The sequence below is a fragment of the Salmo trutta genome, chromosome 15 (assembly GCF_901001165.1).
Source record: "Salmo trutta chromosome 15, fSalTru1.1, whole genome shotgun sequence".
Lineage (NCBI taxonomy): Eukaryota > Metazoa > Chordata > Actinopteri > Salmoniformes > Salmonidae > Salmo > Salmo trutta.
Window position 1 is genome coordinate 5,525,328 of NC_042971.1, and position 25,643 is coordinate 5,550,970.

Here is a 25,643-nt window from a genome sequence, read left to right on the forward strand (position 1 = left end):
GATGTCACAGTAAAACAAGAAGTAGAGGGTGAGGCCGTTACTGTGAAAGAAGAAAAATACGCGTTCAGAGTGAAAGAGGAGGAGGATGTTACAGTTAAAGAGGAGGAGGATGCAGTTTATGCAGTGGAAGAGGGGGAGATGACTGTTACATTGATAAAGGAGGAGGAAGAAGAGGAGGAAACTGGATATCTGGACCCGGTTTTCCAAACGCATCTTAAGGCGTCCAATGGTTCTAACGGTGAACTTAGCAATAAGATGGTTTTGAGAAACCGTTCCCTGATTAACACTAGTAAGTATTGTCTTAAATACAGAGGCACAAACTCTGCAGTTGTTGAACTGATGTGTGGTGTTAAAGCGGAAATATGCAATAGCTACATCCATATTGTGACTTTTAAATTATTAATTTATAGCCATTGATTGTTGAAGAATATAACACATGCCTCATGAGCTTAGTTCAACTGTTGTACCCCATCAGATCCCCAAATAAGCTTTTTTTTACTCCAATGTTTAGAAATGTAAACCAACACTGTATAGCCTCAACATGGTTAAAACTATATTGTTGATATCATGGATGGTCAGTCCTTGCATCCATAGGTCTGTCTATGAATTTGAAAGTAGTTACATTTCTCCAACCCCATAATCATCTTATAACCAAAACAGTGGTGGAATGACAGCTTTGTTATTGTATGAACTGCAGATTGCTGGGTTGTGTGGGTTTTTTCAACAGTAACAAAATGGCTGCCCAGAGGCTTGGTTTGGTAAACAGCTGAGGGATGGGGGAAGGAGGAGTGTAACCACTCAAATGTATTCATCCATGATGTCATAATGATAGTTTAATGATAGTTTAACCAGGTTTCTAGGCTATATAGTGTATTCTAGAATTCATCCATGATGTCATAATGATAGTTTAACCAGGTTTCTAGGCTATATAGTATATTCCAGAATTCATCCATGATGTCATAATGATAGTTTAACCAGGTTTCTAGGCTATATAGTATATTCTAGAATTCATCCATGATGTCATAATGATAGTTTAACCATGTTTCAAGGATATATAGTATATTCTAGAATTCATCCATGATGTCATAATGATAGTTTAACCAGGTTTCTAGGCTATATAGTATATTCCAGAATTCATCCATGATGTCATAATGATAGTTTAACCAGGTTTCTAGGCTATATAGTATATTCTAGAATTCATCCATGATGTCATAATGATAGTTTAACCATGTTTCAAGGATATATAGTATATTCTAGAATTCATCCATGATGTCATAATGATAGTTTAACCAGGTTTCTAGGCTATATAGTATATTCTATAACTGCCAGTGTAGATTTCCTGTGGAGGCAAATTATTAGAGCTGTTGATAAGTCATTGTATAATATTCAGCCAATTGTTTTTCATGCCATTACATTAAAGGCAAGACATACCTAGATTCAATTACATTCATGAATTGGTTTGAAACCTTTGTTTTAAACCCTTCTCAAAATTGGTGCCTTGCCGGATTTGTAAAAAATGGTTTGTCATGAAACTCTATTTTTTAAATGTATTTAAATGTAACCTTTATTTAACTAGACAAGTCAGTTAACCTCTATGGGCTAACATTAGATTATGTCAGCAGAGTACCCAGCCAGAAATAATCAGACACCCATTTTTCAAGCTAGCATATAATGTCACATAAACCCAAACCACAGCTAAATGCAGCACTAACCTTTGATGATCTTCATCAGATGACAACCCTAGGACATTATGTTATACAATACATGCATGTTTTGTTCAATCAAGTTCATATTTATATCAAAAACCAGCTTTTTACATTAGCATGTGACTAGCATTCCGACCGAACACTGCCGGTGAATTTACTAAATTACTCACGATAAACGCTCACAAAAAACATAAATTATTTTAAGAATTATAGAGTGCATAGAACTCCTCTATGCACTCGATATGTCCGATTTTAAAATAGCTTTTCGGTGAAAGCACATTTTGCAATATTCTAAGTAGATAGCCCAGCATCACAGGGCTAGCTATTTAGACACCCAGCAAGTTTAGCCTTCACCAAACTCCGATTTACTATTAGAAAAGTTTGTTTACCTTTCCTGTTCTTCGTCAGAATGCACTCCCAGGACTTCTACTTCAATAAGAAATGATGGTTTGGTCCAAAATAATCCATAGTTATGTTCCAACAGCGGCGTTTTGTTCGTGCGTTCAAGACACTATCCGAATGGTAAATAAGGGTCACGTGCACGGCGCATTTCGTGACAAAAGATTTCTAAATATTTCATTACCGTACTTCGAAGCATGTCAACCGCTGTTTAAAATCAATTTTTATGCCATTTTTCTCGTAAAAAAGCGATAATATTCCGACCGGGAATCTGCAATTAGGTAAACAGACGAAAGAAAATATATCACTGGGTCGACTCGGGCACGCGCCTAATTCCTTTGTCCTCTGATCGGCCACTTGGCAAAGGCGATAATGTGTTTCAGCCAGAGGCTGCCTCGATATCGTTCAGCTTTTTCCCGGGCTCTGAGAGCCTATGGGAGCCGTAGGAAGTGTCACGTTACAGCTAAGATCCTGACTCTTCAATAAACAGAGACAAGAAGAACGACCACTTGTCAGACAGGCCACTTCCTGCATGAAATCTTCTCAGGTTTTTGCCTGCCATATGAGTTCTGTTATACTCACAGACACCATTCAAACAGTTTTAGAAACTTTAGGGTGTTTACTATCCAAAGCCAATATAATTATATGCATATTCTAGTTTCTGGGCAGTAGTAATAACCAGATTAAATCGGGTACGTTTTTTATCCGGCCGTGTAAATACTGCCCCCTATCCCTAACAGGTTAACAAACAGATCACTGACCATTTTGAATCCCACCGTACCTTCTCTGCTGTGCAATCCACTTTCCGAGCTGGTCACAGGTGCACCTCAGCCACGCTCAAGGTACTAAACGATATCATAACTGCCATCGATAAAAGACAGTACTGTGCAGCTGTCTTCATCAACCTGGCCAAGGCTTTCGACTTTGTCAATCACCGTATTTTTATTGGCAGACTCAACAGCCTTCGTTTCTCAAATGACTGACTCGCCTGGTTCACCAACTACTTCTCAGATAGAGTTCAGTGTGTCAAATCGGATGGCCTGTTGTCCGGACCTCTGGCAGTCTCTATGGGGGTGCCACAGTGTTCAATTCTCGGACCGACTCTTTTCTCTGTTCAACGATGTCGCTCTTGCTGCGTGTGATTCCTTGATCCACCTCTACGCAGATGACACCATTCTGTATACATCTGGCCCTTTGGACACTGTTAACAATCCTCCAAACAAGCTTCAATGCCATACAACACTCCACCCGTGGCCTCCAACTGCTCTTAAACGCTAGTAAAACTAACTGTATGCTCTTCAACCGATCACTACCCGCCCGTCCAGCATCGCTACTCTGGACGTTTCTGACTTAGAATATGTGGACAACAAAAAATACCTAGGTGTCTGGCTAGACTGCAAACTCTCCTTCCAGACTAATATTAAGCATCTCCAATCCAAAATTAAATCTAGAATCGGCTTCCTATTTCGCAAACAAAGCCTCTTTCACTCACGCTGCCAAACATACTCTCGTAAAACTGACTATCCTACCGATCCTTGACTTCGGCGATGTCATTTTCAAAATAGCCTCCAACACTCGACTCAGCAAACTGGATGCAGTCTATCACAGTTCCATCCGTTTTGTCACCAAAGCCCCATATACCACCCACCACTGTGACCTGTATGCTCTCATCGGCTGGCCCTCGCTACATATTCGTCGCCAAACCCACTGGCTCCAGGTCATCTATAAGTCTTTGCTAGGCCGCCTTCACTCACTGGTCACCATAGCAATACCCACCCATAGCACGCGCTTCAGGAGGTATATCTCACTGGTCATCCCCAAAGCCAATACCTACTTTGGCTGCATTTCCTTCCAGTTCTCTGCTGCCAATCACTGGAACGAATTGCAAAAATCAAGTTGGAGACTTATATCTCCCTCACTAACTTTAAGCATCAGCTATCTGAGCAGCTTACCGATCGCTGCAGCTGTACACAGCCCATCTGTAAACTTAACTTTATTGACAACACCCAAATGGATACTGTCATTAACACGGTTCTTCAATAATTACACATAATTCATAATACTGTAGCAAACATTATATTAAGCAGGACATTCAAATGAGCCTTACAATTATAATCCAAAGTAGTGTGAAATGCACTCATAACCAACCTGGAAATGGAGGTTACTCCCCTGAGTTTCCCCATTCACATTCAGAATACATTGTGAAAAACTAAAATCTTGCTCACCATTTTTGCTCCAGGCAGATATAGTACATCCATAACTTTCGGTTTCCTCATTAGCAGGGAGGAGTTTCTGCAATCAAATTGCCCTCGTGCCGCAATTTTAGCAAACACAGAAAGGGGCCTATATTGGAGACCAAAAGTCGTCTGGCACACTGCTTAGGATTTCAACAACATGAATATCTTATTTATAGCCTACAATCATCGATGTTACTACTAATGTGAAAAGAAGTCATTTTAAGACAATTGTCAAATAATTTTAACATTCATTACAGACGTCAATTGTTGTACAACATCATGGCTACGCTGTTGGCATCACCTTTTACAGTGGATTACCGCTGTTGTGGGCCTTTAATCATCTGTCTGACTTTGTTGTTCACACAGGAGAGATACTTACCTATCGTGGATCCTCTGGGGAGCCTCAACAACCTCGTGATGCTGAAGAGGCAGAGGAGAGTCTCTCCAGATCAGAACACCTCAATAAACACCTGCAGAGATCCACAGTGAAGAGAACTCACTGCTGCTCTGACTGTGGGAAGAGATTCACCTCCCCAGCAGGCATTAAAATTCATCAGAGAACGCACACAGGAGAGAAACCTTATATCTGTGGTCAATGTGGGAAGAGTTTTAGTCAATCTAGCTATCTGACAATGCACCAGAGAACGCACACAGGAGAGAAACCTTATAGCTGTGTTCAATGTGGGAGGAGTTTTACTCAGTCAGGCAGCCTGATATCACACCAGAGAACACACACAGGAGAGAAATCTTATAGCTGTGATCAATGTGGGAAGAGTTTTACTACATCTAGCTCTCTGACTCTACACCAGAGAATACACACAGGAGAGAAACCTTATAGCTGTGGTCAATGTGGGAAGAGTTTTGCTGCATCTGGCTCTCTGACTCTACACCAAAGAATACACACAGGAGAGAAACCTCATAGCTGTGGTCAATTTGGGAAGAGTTTTACTATGTCAAGCAACCTGATATCACACCAGAGAATACACACAGGAGAGAAACCTTATAGCTGTGGTCAATGTGGGAAGAGTTTTGCTGCATCTGGCTCTCTGACTCTACACCAAAGAATACACACAGGAGAGAAACCTTATAGCTGTGGTCAATGTGGGAAGAGTTTTACTATATCAAGCAACCTGATATCACACCAGAGAATACACACAGGAGAGAAATCTTATAGCTGTGTTCAATGTGGGATGAGTTTTGGTCGATCTGACCATCTGGTATCACACCAGAGAACACACACAGGAGAGAAATCTTATAGCCTTATAGCTGTGAACATTCTCCGATAAGACATCTGATCAAACACCAGAAAATACATGAAGGGGTTGTTACATGATATCAATGATATGTCACAATGTAGAATGTTTTAACATTGTAGTAGGAGTATTTTAATAGTGTCACAATGTAGAACCCTAAACGTTTGTCCCCTGTTCTATTGATTTCAGCATGATATGGATATCAGCCTCATGGAAAAATACAAGCTCTGAATTGAAAGAGTACTATTTATGAGATTTAACAAAAAAGAGTTGTGTTACACACGTTGGTGACGCACTTGAATCAAAATGTATCTAGCTGTTTTCTATAAATTGTCCTCTAACCAGTGATGTACACATTATTCCCAGATTCCGTGTGGTTTTTGAGGTGTTAGTTTTAACAGGACGTGCAACCTCATCTCCCTCCTCTCGCACAAATGATTTTAGCATGATATCGAAGAGTTATGACATAAGTGTTGCATTCCTTTGTTTAGCGACCCCTAAATTTAAATGCATCACTCCGAAATGTAGCTGACTGACTTCCGTAGGTTGTCCTCTAACCAGTGAGGTAAAATATATCTCCATTTCCATGTGTTTTTTGTTTTGTTGTGTTAGTTTGAAGAGCAGATTCAACCTGGTTTCCCCCCAAATCGATATAAGATTTGTGTTTTGCGTTTAGCCAGTGCGTTGCCATGGATCTTTATTTATTTTGACTGCATGTTTTTCTGTATTGGAGATGAATTTTGTTTGTGCTCGTTCCAAGGGGACGAGGGTTCTAGAAGCTAGTGAGTTTTAGGAAGACTTGAGTTCTAGAAGCTAGTGAGTTTTAGGATTCTATAGAAAGAAAAAGGAGAAAAATAATACTATTGTATAATATTATTATTTAGAAATACGTGTTTTTTTCTTGTTTTTAATTGTTGATAGCCAGTGATTATATTGTAGAAGGTGAAGCATTGTAGTTGATTAAAATGTGAAATGGAAGTTGTTTTCTGTTGGTGGTGAGCAAACTTGTCCAACAAAAATATAGGATATGTTTGTCTTAAGGGGGAAGGTGTTAGAGGCTTTGGTTTTTCCATTTATGTTTTGAGGTTGGACTTTAGCACGTCTAGCTCGTTAGCAAGTAGGACGCACTGATTGGTGTCACCTCGTTAGTCAGTATGTGTTACACCTGTGCTGGCTTGTCCATCTCGTTAGTGGGAAGGTGTTTCACCTGAGCTGGTCCAGGTTCTATTTAAGAGTGTCTGGCCCAGTGCTCCAGTTGTCTTGATAGATGTGGTGAGTCAACACCTTTAGTTGCTCCACCTTTTTGGTTTGCTTCCTGTCTTTAAGTTTGGTGTGGGTTTTTCTTTTGTTTGCCTCTTCTTGGGCAGATTTAGTGGGTCTCATGGTGGGTGTCTTTTAGGTCCCAGTTGTTGTTACTAGTCAACTTCCAGTGGACACTGAGAGCAAAACAGCAAGATTATGTTATAATACTTTTATTGCATCAAATGGTTGTTTTATGCAACAGAATAGAGGGTTCTTAGAACTATTGTGTCTGTGTGTTCTACTGAGGATGGGCCTCTGGGAGAAAACACTGACAGGAGATTTACAATGTCTTTTGGGTGATAAAACCTAAAGAGACCGCATTCCAGAGCATGAGTTAATGTTTCTGTTCTATATGGTACCAGGGAGAGATGACCCCAGGGCCAGACCCTGGTCTCTACACAAAGAGTACTGTTTTTACAGCAGATACTGTCGGCTGAGGATTATAAGTATCTTTCATACAAATCTTAACCTTGTGACCCGTTCTATACATCTGTTGTTGGTCATGTAGGTTGAAAGGGGTGTATCTTGGCTGTAAAAGACCTTTGTACTTTTGTCTCGTGGCTCTCAACGAATCATCTGGGGGTGATTCATCTCTCAACGAATCATCTGGGGGTGATTCATCTCTCAACGAATCATCTGGGGGTGATTCATCTCTCAACGAATCATCTGGGGGTGATTCATCTCTCAACGAATCATCTGGGGGTGATTCATCGACCAGCCATCATTATCATAGGGCACCCAGAGCCTCTGTATACATTTTTACACATTTTTTCCCCACTCTCTACTTTGTACAATGACAGAGAAAGTGGGACTCTGTCGTTTATTCTGACAAGTTCTCTCATTGATCTCAGGTTCAGCCACCAAGGGGGTCACCCACCCTCCATGAAAACTTTCATAGGCTCTCTTTCACTCAGTAATCATGTAACAAGTCGACAGGCTCCCAGAGGCAGGGCAATCAAAGGCTCCAACTCACTGAAGTGCCCATCAGCCTAGACTCTGTTGCCGGATACTCTAGACTGCACACTGTTGCCGGATACTCTGGACTGCACACTGGTGCCGGATACTCTGGACTGCACACTGGTGCCGGATACTCTGGACTGCACACTGGTGCCGGATACTCTGGACTGCACACTGGTGCCGGGCTCTTGAGGCTGGGCCGACGCACTGGAAGCCTGGTGCGTGGGGCTGGTAGAGGTGGTACCAGGCTGAAGACACGCACCCTAGGGCTAGTGCGAGGAGCGGGAACAGGCTGAATAGGACTAGGCCGACTCATGGGAAGCTTGGTCCGGGTTGCTGGTACTGGTCGTGCCATATTGGATGTACTCACTTCCGGGATAGCACGAGAGGCGGGAACCGGAAAGACGGGGCCATGGAGGCGCACAGGTGGCCTTGACCGCACCGCCTGCACAACCCGTCCTGGCTGGATGGAACTAGCAGCCCTGCATGAGCGCGGTGCTGGTACAGGGCAAACTGGGCTGTGCAGGGGCCTGATGGTTGCCGTGCATAGAGCGGGAGTAGGGTAGCCTGGTCCTAGGAGGCGTACCGGCGACCAGATGCGCTGCGCAGGCATCCTCCTACCAGGCTGGATGCCCACTCTAGCACGGCATCTGCGAGGGGCTGGAATGGCGCGCACCGGACTGTGCGTGCGTATGGGTGAGAGTGCGCACCTCAGCAAAACACGGCGCCCTCCACTCCATACGCTCCTCCACATAATCACGGGTAGCTGGCTTATGGCTCTTCCTTGGCCTAGCCAAACTACCCATGTGCCCCCCCAAAAAATGTATTGGGGGTGCCTCTCCGGCTTCCTCACCAGTCGTGTACCCCGGTAGTGTTCCCGGTCCTCACCAGCCTTTCTCCACGGGCCCTCTCCGGCCAGAATCTGGTCCCAAGTCCATTTCTCACGAGTGTCCATGTCGAAGTCTATTTCCTCAGAATAGTCCATATATTCAGCGTCCTGCTCCTTTTTCCGCTGCTTGGTCTTGTTGTGGTGGGTGGTTCTGTCACAATAGTTGAAACCGTGTTGTATGGACCAAACTGCAGACGGAATGTGGATACTCATCTTTTTAATATATAAGAGCAAAGCATCCACAGGAAAAACAATAATTACTAACGACATGCTAAGTACAAACAAAAGACTAGCAGTGTTAGCACAACCACCCACAAACCCAAGTGACAAACATACTCCTAAATATATGACTCCCAATCAGGAACAACGATCCCCAGCTGTTCCTGATCAGGAGTCACAAGACTAACACAGAAACAGACATACTAGACAACACATACAGACTTCTTCTGCCACGTCCTGACCAAAATACTACACCACTACTCCCTCTGCTGTTCAGGACGTGACAATTTAAGATAATTGACGAGAAAAGTCTCGTCCAACCATCGAGTATCTCATTGCACCCTCATATGCCATGTCTTGAAATATGCAGACAGACAGATTAAAAGTAATTTTACATTGTATAACTGTACTTCTGACAGCCAACTTTCTAACTCCGCCCATAACTCTGACGTCATAACATTCCCAGAAGGATTATTGAGTCATTGTTAGTTTTACACTGAAGACATGACTCTGCCATTGTGCTGTAGAATTAGGGGATTTTGTCTCTTGTATAATAAGGGACTATCATTTGTTCCAACATCACAGGCCACAAACTTTGATACAGTTAAAGACTTCCAAAAGTGTTTTAATGGGGTTTCTCACTGTGCACCTGCCAATGTAAATCCATTGAACGAGACAAGTTACCAGACAGGACATATTGCTAATGCTCTTCCCATTGATAACCTGAATGACAATTAACTAGTGGGCGGTGGTGGTGATGACGGCCTATTCGATGACGTCGTCCATCGGGATTCCCCCAAAAAAGAAGACGCTCTGGATTGATCACTGGAGTCAGATGTGAAGGAGGAGGTTGAATTGCTGCATGCAAAAACACTGTTTACAAAAGCTTTGTTAAAGAACAAGAAGGCTGGCACACTGTTTACAAAAGCTTTGTTAAAAAAAATAGCTTTTCTTTCAAAAACAAGGACATTCCGAAGTGACCCCAAACTGTTGAACGGTTAGTATGTTGTACCAAAGTTGACTGACCCTTAAGGGAACTACACTGCCATAAATACAAGGAAAGTCAAGAAGTGTTAAATAAATAAAAAAATTAAAATACAAATCCGGCAAGGCACCAACTTTGAGAAGGGTTTAAAACAAAGGTTTCAAACAATTTATAAATGTTATGGAATGTAGGTATGTTTCGCCTTTAATGTAATGGCATTGAAAATAAATGGAAAAAGGCGAATATGTGTTTGAATACCCATACTAACATACTGTATACTACATACTTAATGAGTACATACTATTAGTTAATTGTAGTATACTGTAACTACATACTTAATGAGTAAATACTACATATTATTAGTTAATTGTAGTATACTGTAACTACATACTTAATGAGTATATACTACATACTATTAGTTAATTGTAGTATACTGTAACTACATACTTAATGAGTATATACTACATATTATTAGTTAATTGTAGTATACTGTAACTACATACTTAATGAGTAAATACTACATACTATTAGTTAATTGTAATAAACTGTAACTACATACTTAATGAGTATATACTACATACTATTAGATAATTGTAGTATACTGTAACTACATACTTAATGAGTATATACTACATACTATTAGTTAATTGTAGTATACTGTAACTACATACTTAATGAGTATATACTACATACTATTAGATAATTGTAGTATACTGTAACTGAACCGTTTCCTTTCAGTTGAGCGCTCTTCTCCTGTCTACCGGATGTTTATGCTGTTGCTATGCAACCTCTTGCTAGCTAGTTAGCATAACACATTACTAGTTAGACATTTTACGACTTCAGGTGTGTTTTTAAATTAAATCTTGAATACCAGAGTGCTTCATAAATTCAGACCGTTGTCAGATTGTCTGTTTGTAAATTCAGCCCGTTTCGCTCTCGGAGCCACTGGCCGCTCCAGCCGAGGAGTTGGGTTGATTTGACCGTTCTGACCTTAGCTTGCTAGCTACTTCCAGACACAAATGAGACTGACCATTTTACTCGCCCTAGCAGAGCTGGTTAGGCAGTTTTCATGTTATCCAGGGTGACTGTAACTGTGCTGCTGGTAAACATTTAATTACGGGTTTTTGTTGTCTACGTTTACTGACACCTGGACATATTCAACGGGTGTTGAGCGCTAGTAAATTCATTATTCTGCTCTCTGGTACTCAGACGAGAGTGCTCAAAGCGAATTTATGAAAGCACCCAAATGTCCATTGAGAACGCACACGACTATACCATTTAGCTAAGCTAAGGATGACAGGTATGTCATGACGTTGCCCTCTTTGAGTACAGGGAGGACAGTTGACCCCCTCCCCCTTGCACCATCCCCCAACCTACCTCCCCCACCCAGGCCCTGTGTGAAGGGGTGGTAAAATTCTAGAGGAGAATCTCTTGCCACATGGCCCAGTTGAGACACAGAGGGGTTTCATAGAGAGACACAGGAAATTCTTCCAACTCACAGAATTGGGGAACCGAACAACATTTATGTTCTGGAGAAGGTATAAAAGATTGGTGAAGAATCCAGCTACGAACTGGTCCGCTTGGTACAATTTTGTGATAGTCAGAAGAGACAATATTACCATAATACTGTTTATATAATAGCCTCAGTTATGGAACTTGCATCTAAATGGTTGTATAAAATGTATTAATAAGGATAAAGCTATTTGTAATACATTGAGATGCCATGTACTGATGTTAATGTGATAGAATGTATTTCTGTACCAGATTAAATCAGTCATCGGCACGCCCCCAGGGACACAGACAGGACCAGGCGTCATGTGACAAGCCTGTTCTATGTTCACGTATAAAACCCCACCCCGATTTACTTTCTTTAGACCAGCTTACCTCAGAAGAGAGAGCCAAGGATTGACCCCCAATTCCTCTACTGAAAGTTAACTATACCACATGGTTAAACTTTTAGACTATCGAGACCGACAGAATAAGAACAAGTCTTTGATATTAATTATTAGTCTGCAGCTAAGTAAATTATATAATTGAACGGGAAGACCAACGAAACATCCATTCTATAACGACATTAATGAATGTCGCTTTGAAAGATCCATTCTAACCGAGAGAGAGAACTCTCCAACAAGGATCCCGACGACACACTGAGCGTAAATATATATTGATTGCAATTGTTCCCGAATGAGTGAGCGTTCATGTGCAAAGGATTAGCATATCAATTGTTAATATTAATGAACTCTGTGTGCCTCCTCAGCTGCCCTTTATGACCCTTTGTTTAACAAGACACCAGCCATGCCTGTTTAGCCCACAAGGGCACATTACTCTACCAATTCTTTGTGACGATAATTACTGTTTGTATGCTTTCTGTGAATTACTTAGTTTAGTAAATAAATGATTTTAAGACAATTGATGTATGGATGACTTTAGTAAAGGCTGGATTCGTGCAGATACAACAATTTACGACGTTTGGAATGAGACTGCACGCGAGGTAAAATACACCATTTAAACCAGAAGATAATCGGCCTATACTATAATATAATATATCAAATCAAATCAAATTTATTTATATAGCCCTTCGTACATCAGCTGATATCTCAAAGTGCTGTACAGAAACCCAGCCTAAAACCCCAAACAGCAAGCAATGCATGTGAAAGAAGCACGGTGGCTAGGAAAAACTCCCTAGGAAAAACTCCCTAGAAAGTATATAATGTTATAATATAGGAAAGTTATATTAGGAAAATTATAACTTTGTAATCTCAATATTTTCCTTGGTGCCCCGATCTCCTAGTTAATTACAATTAAACGATTAATCAGTTTAATCGCATGATAATAATTACAGGGAGTTATTGGATAAACATGTTTTCGGTTTAATTGTACCCCAAAGACACGACAGGTACAATCAAGTCAATAAACGTTGGGTAGTTAGTTAGATAGAATATAGTTAATATACTGGCAAGTTTGATGTATAAGTAGCCAACTAACGTCAGGTAGCTAGTTAAAACCTCACTGGGGTAGGGGGCAGTATTTTTACGTCCGGATGACAAGCGTGCCCGTAGTAAACTGCCTGCTACTCAGGCCCAGAAGGTAGGATATGCATATTATTAGTAGATTTTCTAAAACTGTTTGAATGATGTCTGTGAGTATAACGGGGGACCAGTACGGGGAAAAAAATGTATGAAATGAAATGTATGCATTCACTACTGTAAGTCGCTCTGGATAAGAGCATCTGCTAAATGACTAAAATGTAAATGTAAAATGTATAACAGAACTCATATGGCAGGCAAAAACCAGAGAAAAAAATCCAACAAGGAAGTGTGGAAATCTGAGGTTTGTAGTTTTTCAAGTGATTGCCTATACAGTGACTTAGGGTTCATTTTGCACTTCCTAAGGCTTCCACTAGATGTCAACAGTCTTTAGAACGTTGTTTCATGCTTCTACTGTGAATGGGGAGAGAATAAGAGTTCTGGGAGTCATATGACTGAGAAAATTACATGAGCTCAGTGGCACGCTCCAGTGAGAGTTAGCTGTGTTCCTTTTCCTTTATGAAGACAAAGGAATCGTCCGGTTGGAATATTATTGAAGATTTATGATAAAAACATCCTAAAGATTGATTCTATACATCGTTTGACATGTTTCTACGAACTGTAATATAACTTTTTTGACTTTTCGTCTGAACTTACTGCGCAAGCACAGTGCATTTGGATTATTCGACTGAACGCGCAAACAAAAAGGAGGTATTTGGACATAAATATGGACTTAATCGAAACAAATTAACATTTATTGTGGAACTGGGATTCCTGGGAGTGCATTCCGATGAAGATCATCAATGCTATTTGTGAGTTTTGTTGACTCCACAAAATGGCAGGTTTGGTTTGGTGACTGTGCGCTGTACTCAGATTATTGCAAAGTGTGCTTTCGCTGTGAAGCTTTTTTGAAATCTGGCACAGCGGTTGCATTAAGGAGAAGTGTATCTATAATTCTTTGAATAACAGTTGTATATTTTATCAACGTTTATGATGAGTATTTCTGTAAATTGATGTGCTCATTCACTGGAAGCTTTGGGAGGCAAAACATTTCTGAACATTACACGCCAATGTAAAATGGGGGTTTTGGATATAAATATGAACTTTATCGAGCAAAACATACATGTATTGTGTAACATGAAGTCCTATGAGTGCCATCTGATGAAGATCATCAAAGGTTAGTGATTCAGTTTAGCTGTATTTCTGGTTTTTGTGACGCCTCCCCTTGCTTGGAAAATGGCTGTGTGGTTTTTCATGTCTAGGTGCTGTCCTAACATAATCTAATGCTATGCTTTCGCCGTAAAGCCTTTTTGAAATCGGACACTGTGGTTGGATTAATGAGAAGTTTATCTTTAAAATGGTGTATAATACATGTATGTTTGAGAAATTTGAATTATGAGATTTTTGTTGTTTTGAATTTGGCGCCCTGCTATTTCAATGGCTGTTGGCGAGGTGAGACGGTAGCGTCCCACCTACCCCAGAGAGGTTTTAACATGTCGGTACATACTGCTGTAATAACATGCAAGCAAATTGTCAGCCAAAACATTGTGTACGGTAACTTACTTGAAAAGTAATTACTTTATTACATTGCTTAACATGTTCTTAACATTTGTCATAATTAGTTAAAGCAATTAATTTGTTTCGGCTCTCGGACTTTGGCTGCATATTTTCCGCCATTTTCTTCAAATCTGAAAATGTTGTGAAGCTACGTCCATTTCATGAAGAATTGCATTATGGGCCCTAACGTACTGCGTGTATACGTCGTATTTTGGCGAATTTAGTACGACATCCGGGAACTTTTGGCATACTAACTACATCAACGACATCATAACCGCCATCGATAAGAGACATTACTGTGCAGCCGTATTCATCGACCTGGCCTAGGCTTTCGACTCTGTCAATCACCACATTCTTATCGGCAGAATCGACAGCCTTGGTTTCTCAAATGATTGCCTCGCCTGGTTTACCAACTACTTCACTGATAGAGTTCAGTGTGTCAAATCGGAGGGCCTGTTGTCCAGACCTCTGGCAGTCTCTATGGGGGTGCCACAGGGTTCAATTCTCGGGCCGACTCTCTTCTCTGTATACATCAATGATGTTGCTCTTGCTGCTGGTAATTCTCTGATCCACTTCTATGCAGACGACACAATCCTGTATACTTCTGGCCCCTCTTTGGACACTGTGTTAACTAACCTCCAAACGAGCTTCAATGCCATACAACTCTCCTTCCGTGGCCTCCAACTGCTCTTAAACGCAGGTAAAACTAAATGCATGCTATTCAATCGATCACTGCCCGCACCTGCTCGCCTGTCCAGCATCACTACTCTGGACGGCTCTGACTTAGAATATGTGGACAACTACAAATACCTGGGTGTCTGGTTAGACTGTAAACTCTCCTTCCAGACTCACATTAAGCATCTCCAATCCAAAATTAAATCTAGAATCGGCTTCCTATATCGCAACAAAGCCTCCTTCACTCATGCTGCCAAACACACCCTCGTAAAACTGACCATCCTACCAATCCTCGACTTTGGTGATGTCATCTCTAAAATAGCCTCCAACACTCTACTCAACAAACTGGATGCAGTCTATCACAGTGCCTTCCGTTTTGTCACCAAAGTCCCATACACTACCCACCATTGCGACCTGTACGCTCTCGTTGGTTGGCCCTCGCTTCATACTCGTCGCCAAACCCACTGGCTACAGGTTATCTACAAGTCTCTGCTAGATAAAGCCCCGCCTTATCTCAGCTCACTGGTCACCATAGCAGCACCCACTCGTAGCATGCGCTCCAGCTGGTATATCTCACTGGTCACCCCCAAAGCCAATTCCTCCTTTGGTCGTCTTTCCTTCCAGTTCTCTGCTGCCAATGACTGGAACGAATTGCAACAACCTCTGAAGCTGGAGACTCACATCTCCCTGCCTAGCTTTAAGCACCAGCTGTCAGAGCAGCTCACAGATCACTGCACCTGTACATAGCCCATCTGTAAACAGCCCATCTATCTACCTACCTCATCCCCATACTGTGTTTATTTATTTATCTTGCTCCTTTGCACCTCAGTATCTCTACTTGCACATTCATCTTCTGCACATCTACCATTCCAGTGTTTAATTGCTATATTGTAATTACTTCACCACCATGGCCTATTTATTGTCTTAACTTACCTCATTTGCACTCACTGTATATAGACTTTTTGTTCTTTTGTTCTACTGTATTATTGACTGTATCTTTTGTTTATTCCATGTGTTGTTGAATGTGTCGAATTGCTACGCTTTATCTTGGTCAGGTCGCAGTTGCAAATGAGAACTTGTTCTCAACTAGCCTACCTGGTTAAATAAAGGTGAAATAAAAATCATACTATGACCAATAAGCATACTATATACTCAATTCACGTCACAAATAGTATGGTTAGTATGAGTATTCTAACACAGCTAATGACTTATCAACAGCTCTAACAATTTGACCCCCACAGGAAATCTACACTGGCAGTTATAGAAAGACCCATTTACTATGTAACCATTGATTCTTGAAGAATATAACTTATAAACACCTCAAATATTTCAACTGTATTACCCCATCAGAAACCAAAACATAAGCTCATAAAACGCCACTGTTTGTCAACAAAGACTGTATAGCCTTGAAATCTTGTTTAAAACTATCATTTTGACATCATGGATGGCCAGTCTTTGTATTCATAGTGCAGTGAATTCAGGGGGTAGCCCTGAGCTGAACTCAAACCTGGGTCCAGTGACTGTCAAGCGAACACCTTATAACTGTTATGCCAAGATGTCTGAACTTCTTGACGAGGTCGCTAGGTGTTGAGTTACGGTTTCTACAATAGCTTTCTCTATGCATTTGACTGGTTACACTTCTCCTTCCCCCATCCCTCAGCTGTTTACCAAACCAAGTCTCTGGGCTGACAATTTGTTGCTATTTAAATCCTAGGTTACCCCTATAAAATAGCCGCACATCTATCAACCAATCTGCAGTTCAAACAACAACAAAGCTGTCATTCCACCACTAGTTTGGTTATATGATGATGATGGGGCTGGAGAAATGTAACTACTCTCAAATTCATAGACAGACCTACAGATGCAAGCACTGACCATCCATGATATCAACATTATAGTTTTAACCATGTTTTGAGTGTTTACAGTGTTTGTTTATCATTTACATTGTTTCTAAACATTGGAGTAAAAAAATGCTTATTTGTAGTTCTGATGGGGTAAACAATTGAACTAAGATCATGAGGCATGTGTTATATTCTTCAAGAATCAATGGCTATAAATACATAATTTAAAAAGTCTAAATATGGATGTAGCTATTGCATATTTCCCCTTTAACACCAAACATCAGTTAAACAACTGCAGAGTTTGTGCCTCTGTATTAAAGACAGTACTTACTAGTGTTAATCAGGGCCCGTTTATCGTTAGAACCATTGGATGCCTTAACATGCCTTTGGCAAACCGAGCCCAGATATCCCGTTTCATCCTCGTCTTCCTCCAATGTGACAGTCATCTCCCCCTCCTCCTCTTTCACCCCAAAAACTACATCCTCCTCTTTCTCTTCCTCCTCTTCTTTTACTGTAACATCCTCCTCCTCTTTCACTCTGAACGAGTCTTCCTCTTGTTTAACTGAAACGTCTTTCTCTTCTTCTTTCACGGTAACAGCCTCACCCTTTACTTGTTTTTGTATTGTAACATCTTTCTCTTCCTCCTCCTCTTTCACGACAACGTTCAGCCACAGACCCTCTTTCTCCGTCCAGCAGATATCCTCTTTAGCCGGAGAATAGCTTAGTGAACTCATGGTCGGGGATGCTAGCTAGCTATGCTAATGCTAACTTAACCAGCCCGCTGGATGAATAATAACAACAACACCATAAATATGAAATTAAAACGGATAACTAACTAGACGACAGAAGTGGGTTTAAAACACAGTGGCTAATATACACGAAAGCGTCTAAAGAGCTTTATTGGTTCGGCTATTTTGTCTAGCAAGCTACCGAGGTGGCTGAATAACTGTTACTGCTGTTGAAAGAAGAGTTCCGTCCACTAGATTATACATCACACCAACAGCATTACCTTAAAGCTCCACATGATGTATTTTTACACCATGTAGGAGCAGTATAGACCTAGTCTGTTCATTATATACATCTACATGATGTATTGTTACACCATGTAGGAGCAGTATAGACCTAGTCTGTTCATTATATACATCTACATGATGTATTGTTACACCATGTAGGAGCAGTATAGACATAGTCTGTTCATTATATACATCTACATGATGTATTGTAACACCATGTAGGAGCAGTATAGACCTAGTCTGTTCATTATATACATCTACATGATGTATTGTTACACCATGTAGGAGCAGTATAGACCTAGTCTGTTCATTATATACATCTACATGATGTATTGTTACACCATGTAGCAGCAGTATAGACCTAGTCTGTTCATTATATACATCTACATGATGTATTGTTACACCATGTAGGAGCAGTATAGACCTAGTCTGTTCATTATATACATCTACATGATGTATTGTTACACCATGTAGCAGCAGTATAGACCTAGTCTGTTCATTATATACATCTACATGATGTATTGTTACACCATGTAGGAGCAGTATAGACCTACTGTAGCTGGCTACTTATTTATATGTTGTTTGACTGAATGAAACTGCCTTAAATGTGCTGTAGTAAACATGTTTTATTCTCACTAATCAATCACCACATTCCTGTCTTTGTATGTCTCAATAGTGTTATTTAATTAAATCCATGTAAAATAATCTTAGTCTGAAAATAAAATGTGATCCTCAACTGCGTTTCCCTCCAGTCAGCAGACGGCGATGTGCGTCTTTCAGGCGATGCTGCAGCGTGACGTATAATCTAGTGGACGGTTCTTCATAAACAGCTCGTCAACCACCTCGGTAGCTTGCTAGCCAACATAGCCGAAAGATTCAAGATATTTATACGCTTTCGGTCTATATTAGCTACTGTGTTTTAGACACACTTCTGTCGTATCTACTTGTTAACCTATTTAATTTAATATTACGTTATTTTTATTAGTCAGCTATAGTAGCTGGCTGGTTAAGTTAGCATTAGCCTAGTCGCTAATGATAGCTAGCTAGCTAACATCCCCGAACATGAGCTCCCTAAACTACTCCCCTCCTGTTAAAGAAGAGGAGGTCTGCTGGACGGAGAAAGAAGCTCTGGGGCTGAACATTGTCGTGAAAGAGGAGAAGGAAGAGGAGGATGTTACAGTAAAACAACAAGTAGAGGGTGAGGCTGTTACAGTGAAAGAAGAAGAGAAAGACGTTTCAGTTAAACAAGAAGTAGAGGGTGATGCTGTTTTTGGAGTGAAGAAGGAAAGAGAGATTACTGTCACATTGAAAGATGAAGAGGAGGAGACAGGAGATCTGATTAACACCAGTAAGTACCGCCTTCAATTAGTTTTTAACTTTGGATATTCGGAGTTGGCTCGTCAATACCTCTTCAACGGAGGGTCCTGGGATGATGACTGATATGTCTAGAATCAGACGACGTAGAGAACAAGCTACCCCTTGTTTTCTCCGTTCCGTTTCCAAAAAGTGACTTAACATATATATTTGAGAAGGGTCTATCTGCTGACCGCAGACAGGGGGGCCACAGCATGTAGTGATTTTAATGTAGTGATGTTTTACTACACACCGTGACCCCCAATAGAGCCATGTGAGAGTTGGGTTGGCTACACCAAACATTATGGATATACTGACAAGATGTCTCTCCGCCCTAACAAGGGGAGACGTTGTCCACAAAGCTGCACTGTGGGTTGTCTATCTCCCACCTATCCTGTCTTTGGATTGGTGGATACATCTTATTATTGTAATCTATTGTTTATATTCTATGAGGGTTGTTGACGTCAACCGCCTGTATTCAATGGAGAGAGATGCTAAGCTACTAGCATGAATATGCATAGCGATCTGGAGACAACTCCTATAGTGTTTTTATCAAAGTTGTCGGTATGTCACGTGTCCACATAACGACTTAATCATTACGAAACTTCTGTTGGATCAAGTAAACCTCAAGTAGCAAATAAGCCATTCATTTTGTTGTTGACCAAATTCAACACTTTCCACATTGGGTTGATAATTGTTTCCACTTGGATACAACCTACTGTAACCTACTGGCATGACCTAGAGAGATACAACCTAATGTAACCTACTGGCATGACCTAGAGAGATACAACCTACTGTAACCTACTGGCATGACCTAGAGAGATACAACCTACTGTAACCTACTGGCATGACCTACAGAGATACAACCTACTGTAACCTACTGGCATGACCTAGAGAGATACAACCTACTGTAACCTACTGGCATGACCTAGAGAGTTACAACCTGCTGTAACCTACTGGCATGACCTAGAGAGATACAACCTACTGTATTCTACTGGCATGACCTAGAGAGATACAACCTACTGTAACCTACTGGCATGACCTAGAGATACAACCTACTCTAACCTACTGGCATGACCTAGAGAGTTACAACCTACTGGCATGACCTAGAGAGATACAACCTACTGTAGCCTACTGGCATGACCTAGAGTTACAACCTACTGTAACCTACTGGCATGACCTAGAGAGATACAACCTACTGTAGCCTACTGGCATGACCTAGAGAGATACAACCTACTGTAGCCTACTGGCATGACCTAGATATATGTATATGTGTGTGTGTATATATATATATATATATATCACAGGTGATGAGCGTATATATACACAAGCATTTCTAAACTTTTTTTCTCACTTTTATGGGGTATTGTGATGTCTTTATGAGGTATTGTCTGAAAATTGATAATTGGGGGAAAAAAATCAATTTTATAATAACCAAATGTGTAAAAAGGGAAGGGGTCTGAATGCATGTATGTTCTAGGGCAGATTTTTAAAAATATATATATTTTCTTTCTACCGATTGATTGGTTGCATTGTTATGACGTGTATTTGTTCATATAGACACACCCCATGTGTTTAATAAAATCAACTGTATGTGCAGAACTTGAACTGAACTGATGCTTCAAGCGTTTGATTAAATAATTAACACACACAAATGACTTGAGGAAGCCAGAGGTCAATATAACCAGAAGAAAATAACCAATTCCCCACCTGCTGCTGGCCTTCGTTAATTCTGACGTTATGCTCCTGGAGTTTCTGGTAAAATAGGCAAACTTTTTCCATTTCCGTTTGAAGTGCCAATTTATCTTACCATTTCTACCGATCTGCGTGCCAGTTATGAACGAGTTACAACACCTGTTTGGCTCCGCCACTTCCTGGGTCGGTGAAGTGAGGTATTAAATTTAAGGATTAAATCATTTAAGGAATATATCCGAGTCTCACGCTCATCACCTGTGGAATGCGGGGCTTCGAGTGAGGTGTGGATTTAATAGTATGTTGTACCTAGTTTTCCTCCTTCAGGGAACAGTAGTTATAGTCATAACGTGTGGATTTAATAGTATGTTGTACCTAGTTTCCCTACTTCAGGGAACAGTAGTTATAGTCATAACATGTGGATTTAATAGTATGTTGTACCTAGTTTCCCTCCTTCAGGGAACAGTAGTTATAGTCATAACGTTAAGCTTGTCATATGATGAACTTTAACTTAAATACTGGATTTTGCTGTCGGACAGTTTTTTTGTATTCAGATCTCTGAAATGCTCTCTAACTACGTAACATTTAGTGTCTCCTTATGTTACGCTGGGAAAACAGTTTTCATGGGCACAGAAATCCTAAATCATTTCAGTTTACTAAATCCAATGGTTCTAACCGAGAGTCACCTTAACTTTATTGACAACTCCCAAATGGATACTGTCATTAATGCGGTTCTTCAATAATTACACATAATACTTAATACTGTAGCTGTTTAGTTACAGTCACATGTTCAACTATCATCAGCTGATCCAGGAAATCATTTTCTCCATGCCAGTCAAATGTAGTTCTTCATTCATTACTCTGGTAAAGACAGTTATGCTTTGCTCCACGTTGGATCCAACATCCCAAACAAATCGATATTTATAATGTGTTATTGTCTACTTGATTTACAGTAGGGTCTCGTTAGTCCGTTTGGAAACGGAGATACTTAGCTCATAATGTGTAGAGAACTGTTCCTTGGTGGATAGGCTATTGTACAACACACAGAGCTATTTTCCTTTATTCAGGACATTTAGAATGACAACACATTACAGAGTAGCCTAGTGGGATTATTCACAAAATTATCTGGTGATCAGGTTATGAATTGTCATGACAAAGACATTTTAGTCTCCTTGTTTCACCTAAAATATTAAATCATTTATAGTCCTAGGTCTATGTTATTGTTAGGTGAAGTTATGGGTCCTACAGTAGGTCTATGTTGTTGTTAGGTGAAGTTATGGGTCCTACAGTAGGTCTATGTTGTTGTTAGGTGAAGTTATGGGTCCTACAGTAGGTCTATGTTATTGTTAGGTGAGATTATAGACCACATACACTTAGTGGACAAAATCTCATTGTCAGGCTGATGGAAAACTAGCCAATGATCATTTTACTGGTTGAAGTCGTTTTTAAATATAAAGTAGTACATTTTCGACAATAACACAAACATTATATTAAATCAGGACGTTCAAACGAGCCTTACAATTATAATCCAAAGTAGTGTCAAATTATGATAATAATAATCATAATCAACCTGGATATGGAGGCTTTATTTGCTGTCAGCCTATGAGAACTCCCCTGAGTTTTCCCCCACGGTGGTGAATTAGTGAATAGACACAGAGCTTAATGTGAGTTTCCTTGAGTAGCACTCCTGATCTAATGCTGTAATATTCAGAATACATTGTGAAAACTAATCTTTGCTCACCATTTTTTAAATATATATATTTTTTTCACCCCTTTTTTCTCCCCAATTGGTACTTAGTCTTGTCTCATCGCTGCAACTCCCATACGGACTCTGGAGAGGCGAAGGTCGAGAGCCGTGCGTCCTCCGAAACACAACCCAACCTAGCCGCGCTGCTTCTTGACACAATGCCCATCCAACCCGGAAGCCAGCAGCACCAATGTGTCGGAGGAAACACCGTACACCTGGCGACCTAGTCAGTGTGCACTGCGCCCGGCCCGCCACATGAGTCGCTAGTGCGCGATGAGACAAGGATATCCCTGCCGGCCAAACCCTCCCCTAACCCGGACGACGGTGGGCCAATTGTGCGTCGCCCCATGGGCCTCCCGGACGCGGCCGGCTGCAACAGAGCTTGGACTCGAACCCAGATCTCTAATGGCACAGCTTAGGCCACTTGCTCACCATTTTTGCTCCAGGCAGATATACTACATCCATAACTAGCGGTTTCTGCATTAGCAGGGAGGTGTTTCTGCAATCAAATTGTGTGCGCATCGCCCTTGTCGCAATTTTAGCAAACACAGAAAGGTGCCTATATTTGAGAACAAAAGTCGCCTGGCACACTGCTTAGGAGTTCAACACCTTTTACTTATTTCTAGTTACTACTAATGTGAAAACAAGACTAAATATGACTATTGTTGCTCACTTGACTGTCTTAAGACAATTGTCAAGTAATTTTAACATTCATTACAGACGTCAATTGTTGTAGAGTATCATGGCTACGCTGTTGGCATCACCTTTTTCAGTGGATTTCTGCTGTTGTGAGCCTTTAACTATCTGTCTGACTTGTTCACACAGGAGAGAGACGTGACTATCATGGATCCTCTGGGGAGCCTCAACATCATGATGCTAACGAGTCAGAGAAGAGTCTGTCCAGATTCTATCATCTCAAGAAACACCAGCAGAGACCCACAGGGAAGAAATCTATCTGCTGCTCTGACTGTGGAAAACATTGCAAATCTTCATCAGAACTTAAAATACACCAGCGAACACACACAGGAGAGAAATCTCACCACTGTTTTGATTGTGGGAAGAGTTACTTAAGATTAAAAGCACTAAAAGTACACCTGAGAATTCACACTGGAGAGAAACCTTATAGCTGTGATCAATGTGGGAAGAATTTTGCTGCATCTGGCTCTCTGACTCGACACCAGAGAAGACACACAGGAGAGAAACCTTATAGCTGTGGTCAATGTGGGAAGAGTTTTACTACATCTGGCTGTCTGACTCGACACCAGAGAACACACACAGGAGAGAAATCTTATAGCTGTGATCAGTGTGACAAGAGATTCTCCGGTAAAAGACATCTGATCAAACATCAGAAAATACATGAATGAGTTGTTTCATGATATCAATGATATAATGTCACAATGTAGAATGTTTTAACATTGTAGTAGGAGTATTTTAATGATGTCACAATGTAGAACCCTAAACGTTTGTCCCCTGTTCTATTGATTTCAGCATGATATGGATATTAGCCTCAGGGGGGAAATCCAGGCTCTGAATTGGAAGAGTTACTATTTATGAGATTTAATAAAAAGTGACAAAAAAAAAGAGTTGTGTTACACTTACCATGTTGGTTACGCACTTGAATCAAAATGTAGCGAGCTGTTTTCTACAAATTGTCCTCTAACCAGTGATGTACACATTATCCCCAGATTCCGTGTGGTTTTTGAGCTGTTAGTTTTAACAGGACGTGCAACCTCCTCTCCCTCCTCTCGGCACAATTGATTTCAATATGATATCGATGAGTTATGACAAATAAGTGTTGTGTTCCTTTGTTTAGTGACCCCTAAATTTAAATGCATCACTCCAAAATGTAGCTGACTGTCTTCTGCAGGTTGTCCTCTAACCAGTGAGGTAAAATATATCTCCATTTCCATGTGTTTTTTGTTTTGTTGTGTTAGTTTGTAGAGCAGATTCAACCTGATTTCCCCCCAAATCGATATAAGATTTGTGTTTTGCGTTTAGCCAGTGCGTTGCCATGGATCTTTATTTATTTTGACTGTACGTTTTTCGTATTGGAGATGGATTTTGTTTGGGCTCGTTCCAAGGAGATGAGAGTTCTAGAAGCTAGTGAGTTTTAGGATTCTATAGAAAGAAAAAGGAGAAACAAATAATACTATTGTATATTATTATTTAGAAATACGTGTTTTGTTCTTGTTTTTAATTGTTGACAACCAGTAGACACCATGTTTATATTGGTGAAGGTGAATCATTGTAGTTGATTATAATGTGAAATGGAAGTTGTTTTCTGTTGGTGGTGAGCAAACTTGTTCAACAGGCTTTGGTTTTAACGTTTATGTTTTGAGGTTGAACTTTAGCACGTCTAGCCCGTTAGCACGTCTAGCCCGTTAGCACGTCTAGCCCGTTAGCCCGTCTAGCTCGTTAGCACGTAGGACGCACTGATTGGTGTCACCTCGTTAGTCAGTATGTGTTACACCTGTGCTGGCTTGTCCATCTCGTTAGTGGGAAGGTGTTTCACCTGAGCTGGTCCAGGTTCTATTTAAGAGTGTCTGGCCCAGTGCTCCAGTTGTCTTGATAGATGTGGAGAGTCAACACCTTTAGTTGCTCCACCTTTTAGGTTTGCTTCCTGTCTTTAACTTCGATGTGGGTTTTTCTTTTGTTTTCCTCTTCTTGGGCAGATTTAGTGGGTCTCATGGTGGGTGTCTTTTAGGTCCCAGTTGTTGTTACTAGTCAACTTCCAGTGGACACCCCCATAGTGTCTTTCAGAGCCCCTCCTAAAAAACAAGTTATATTTTGGG

The 25,643-nt window shown here is 40.8% G+C and overlaps 1 protein-coding gene and 1 long non-coding RNA gene across 2 annotated transcripts in view; both read right to left on the bottom strand.

The window, feature by feature from the left end:
• LOC115149597 (NACHT, LRR and PYD domains-containing protein 12-like) overlaps positions 1–25,643 on the bottom strand; it is a gene marked incomplete at both ends in the record, with an annotated part of 397,095 nt that overhangs the window by 117,520 nt on the left and 253,932 nt on the right. Inside the window, one exon of the mRNA XM_029692550.1 lies at positions 9,373–9,385. Within this exon, the coding sequence (XP_029548410.1) occupies positions 9,373–9,385 (13 nt within the window). The remainder of the gene's footprint in view (positions 1–9,372; positions 9,386–25,643) is intronic.
• On the bottom strand, positions 9,562–17,541 carry LOC115148389 (uncharacterized). The gene is made up of 2 exons (XR_003866650.1): positions 17,378–17,541; positions 9,562–9,835 (listed from the first exon to the last, which is right to left on the bottom strand). It is a non-coding gene; the product is annotated as an uncharacterized LOC115148389 (long non-coding RNA).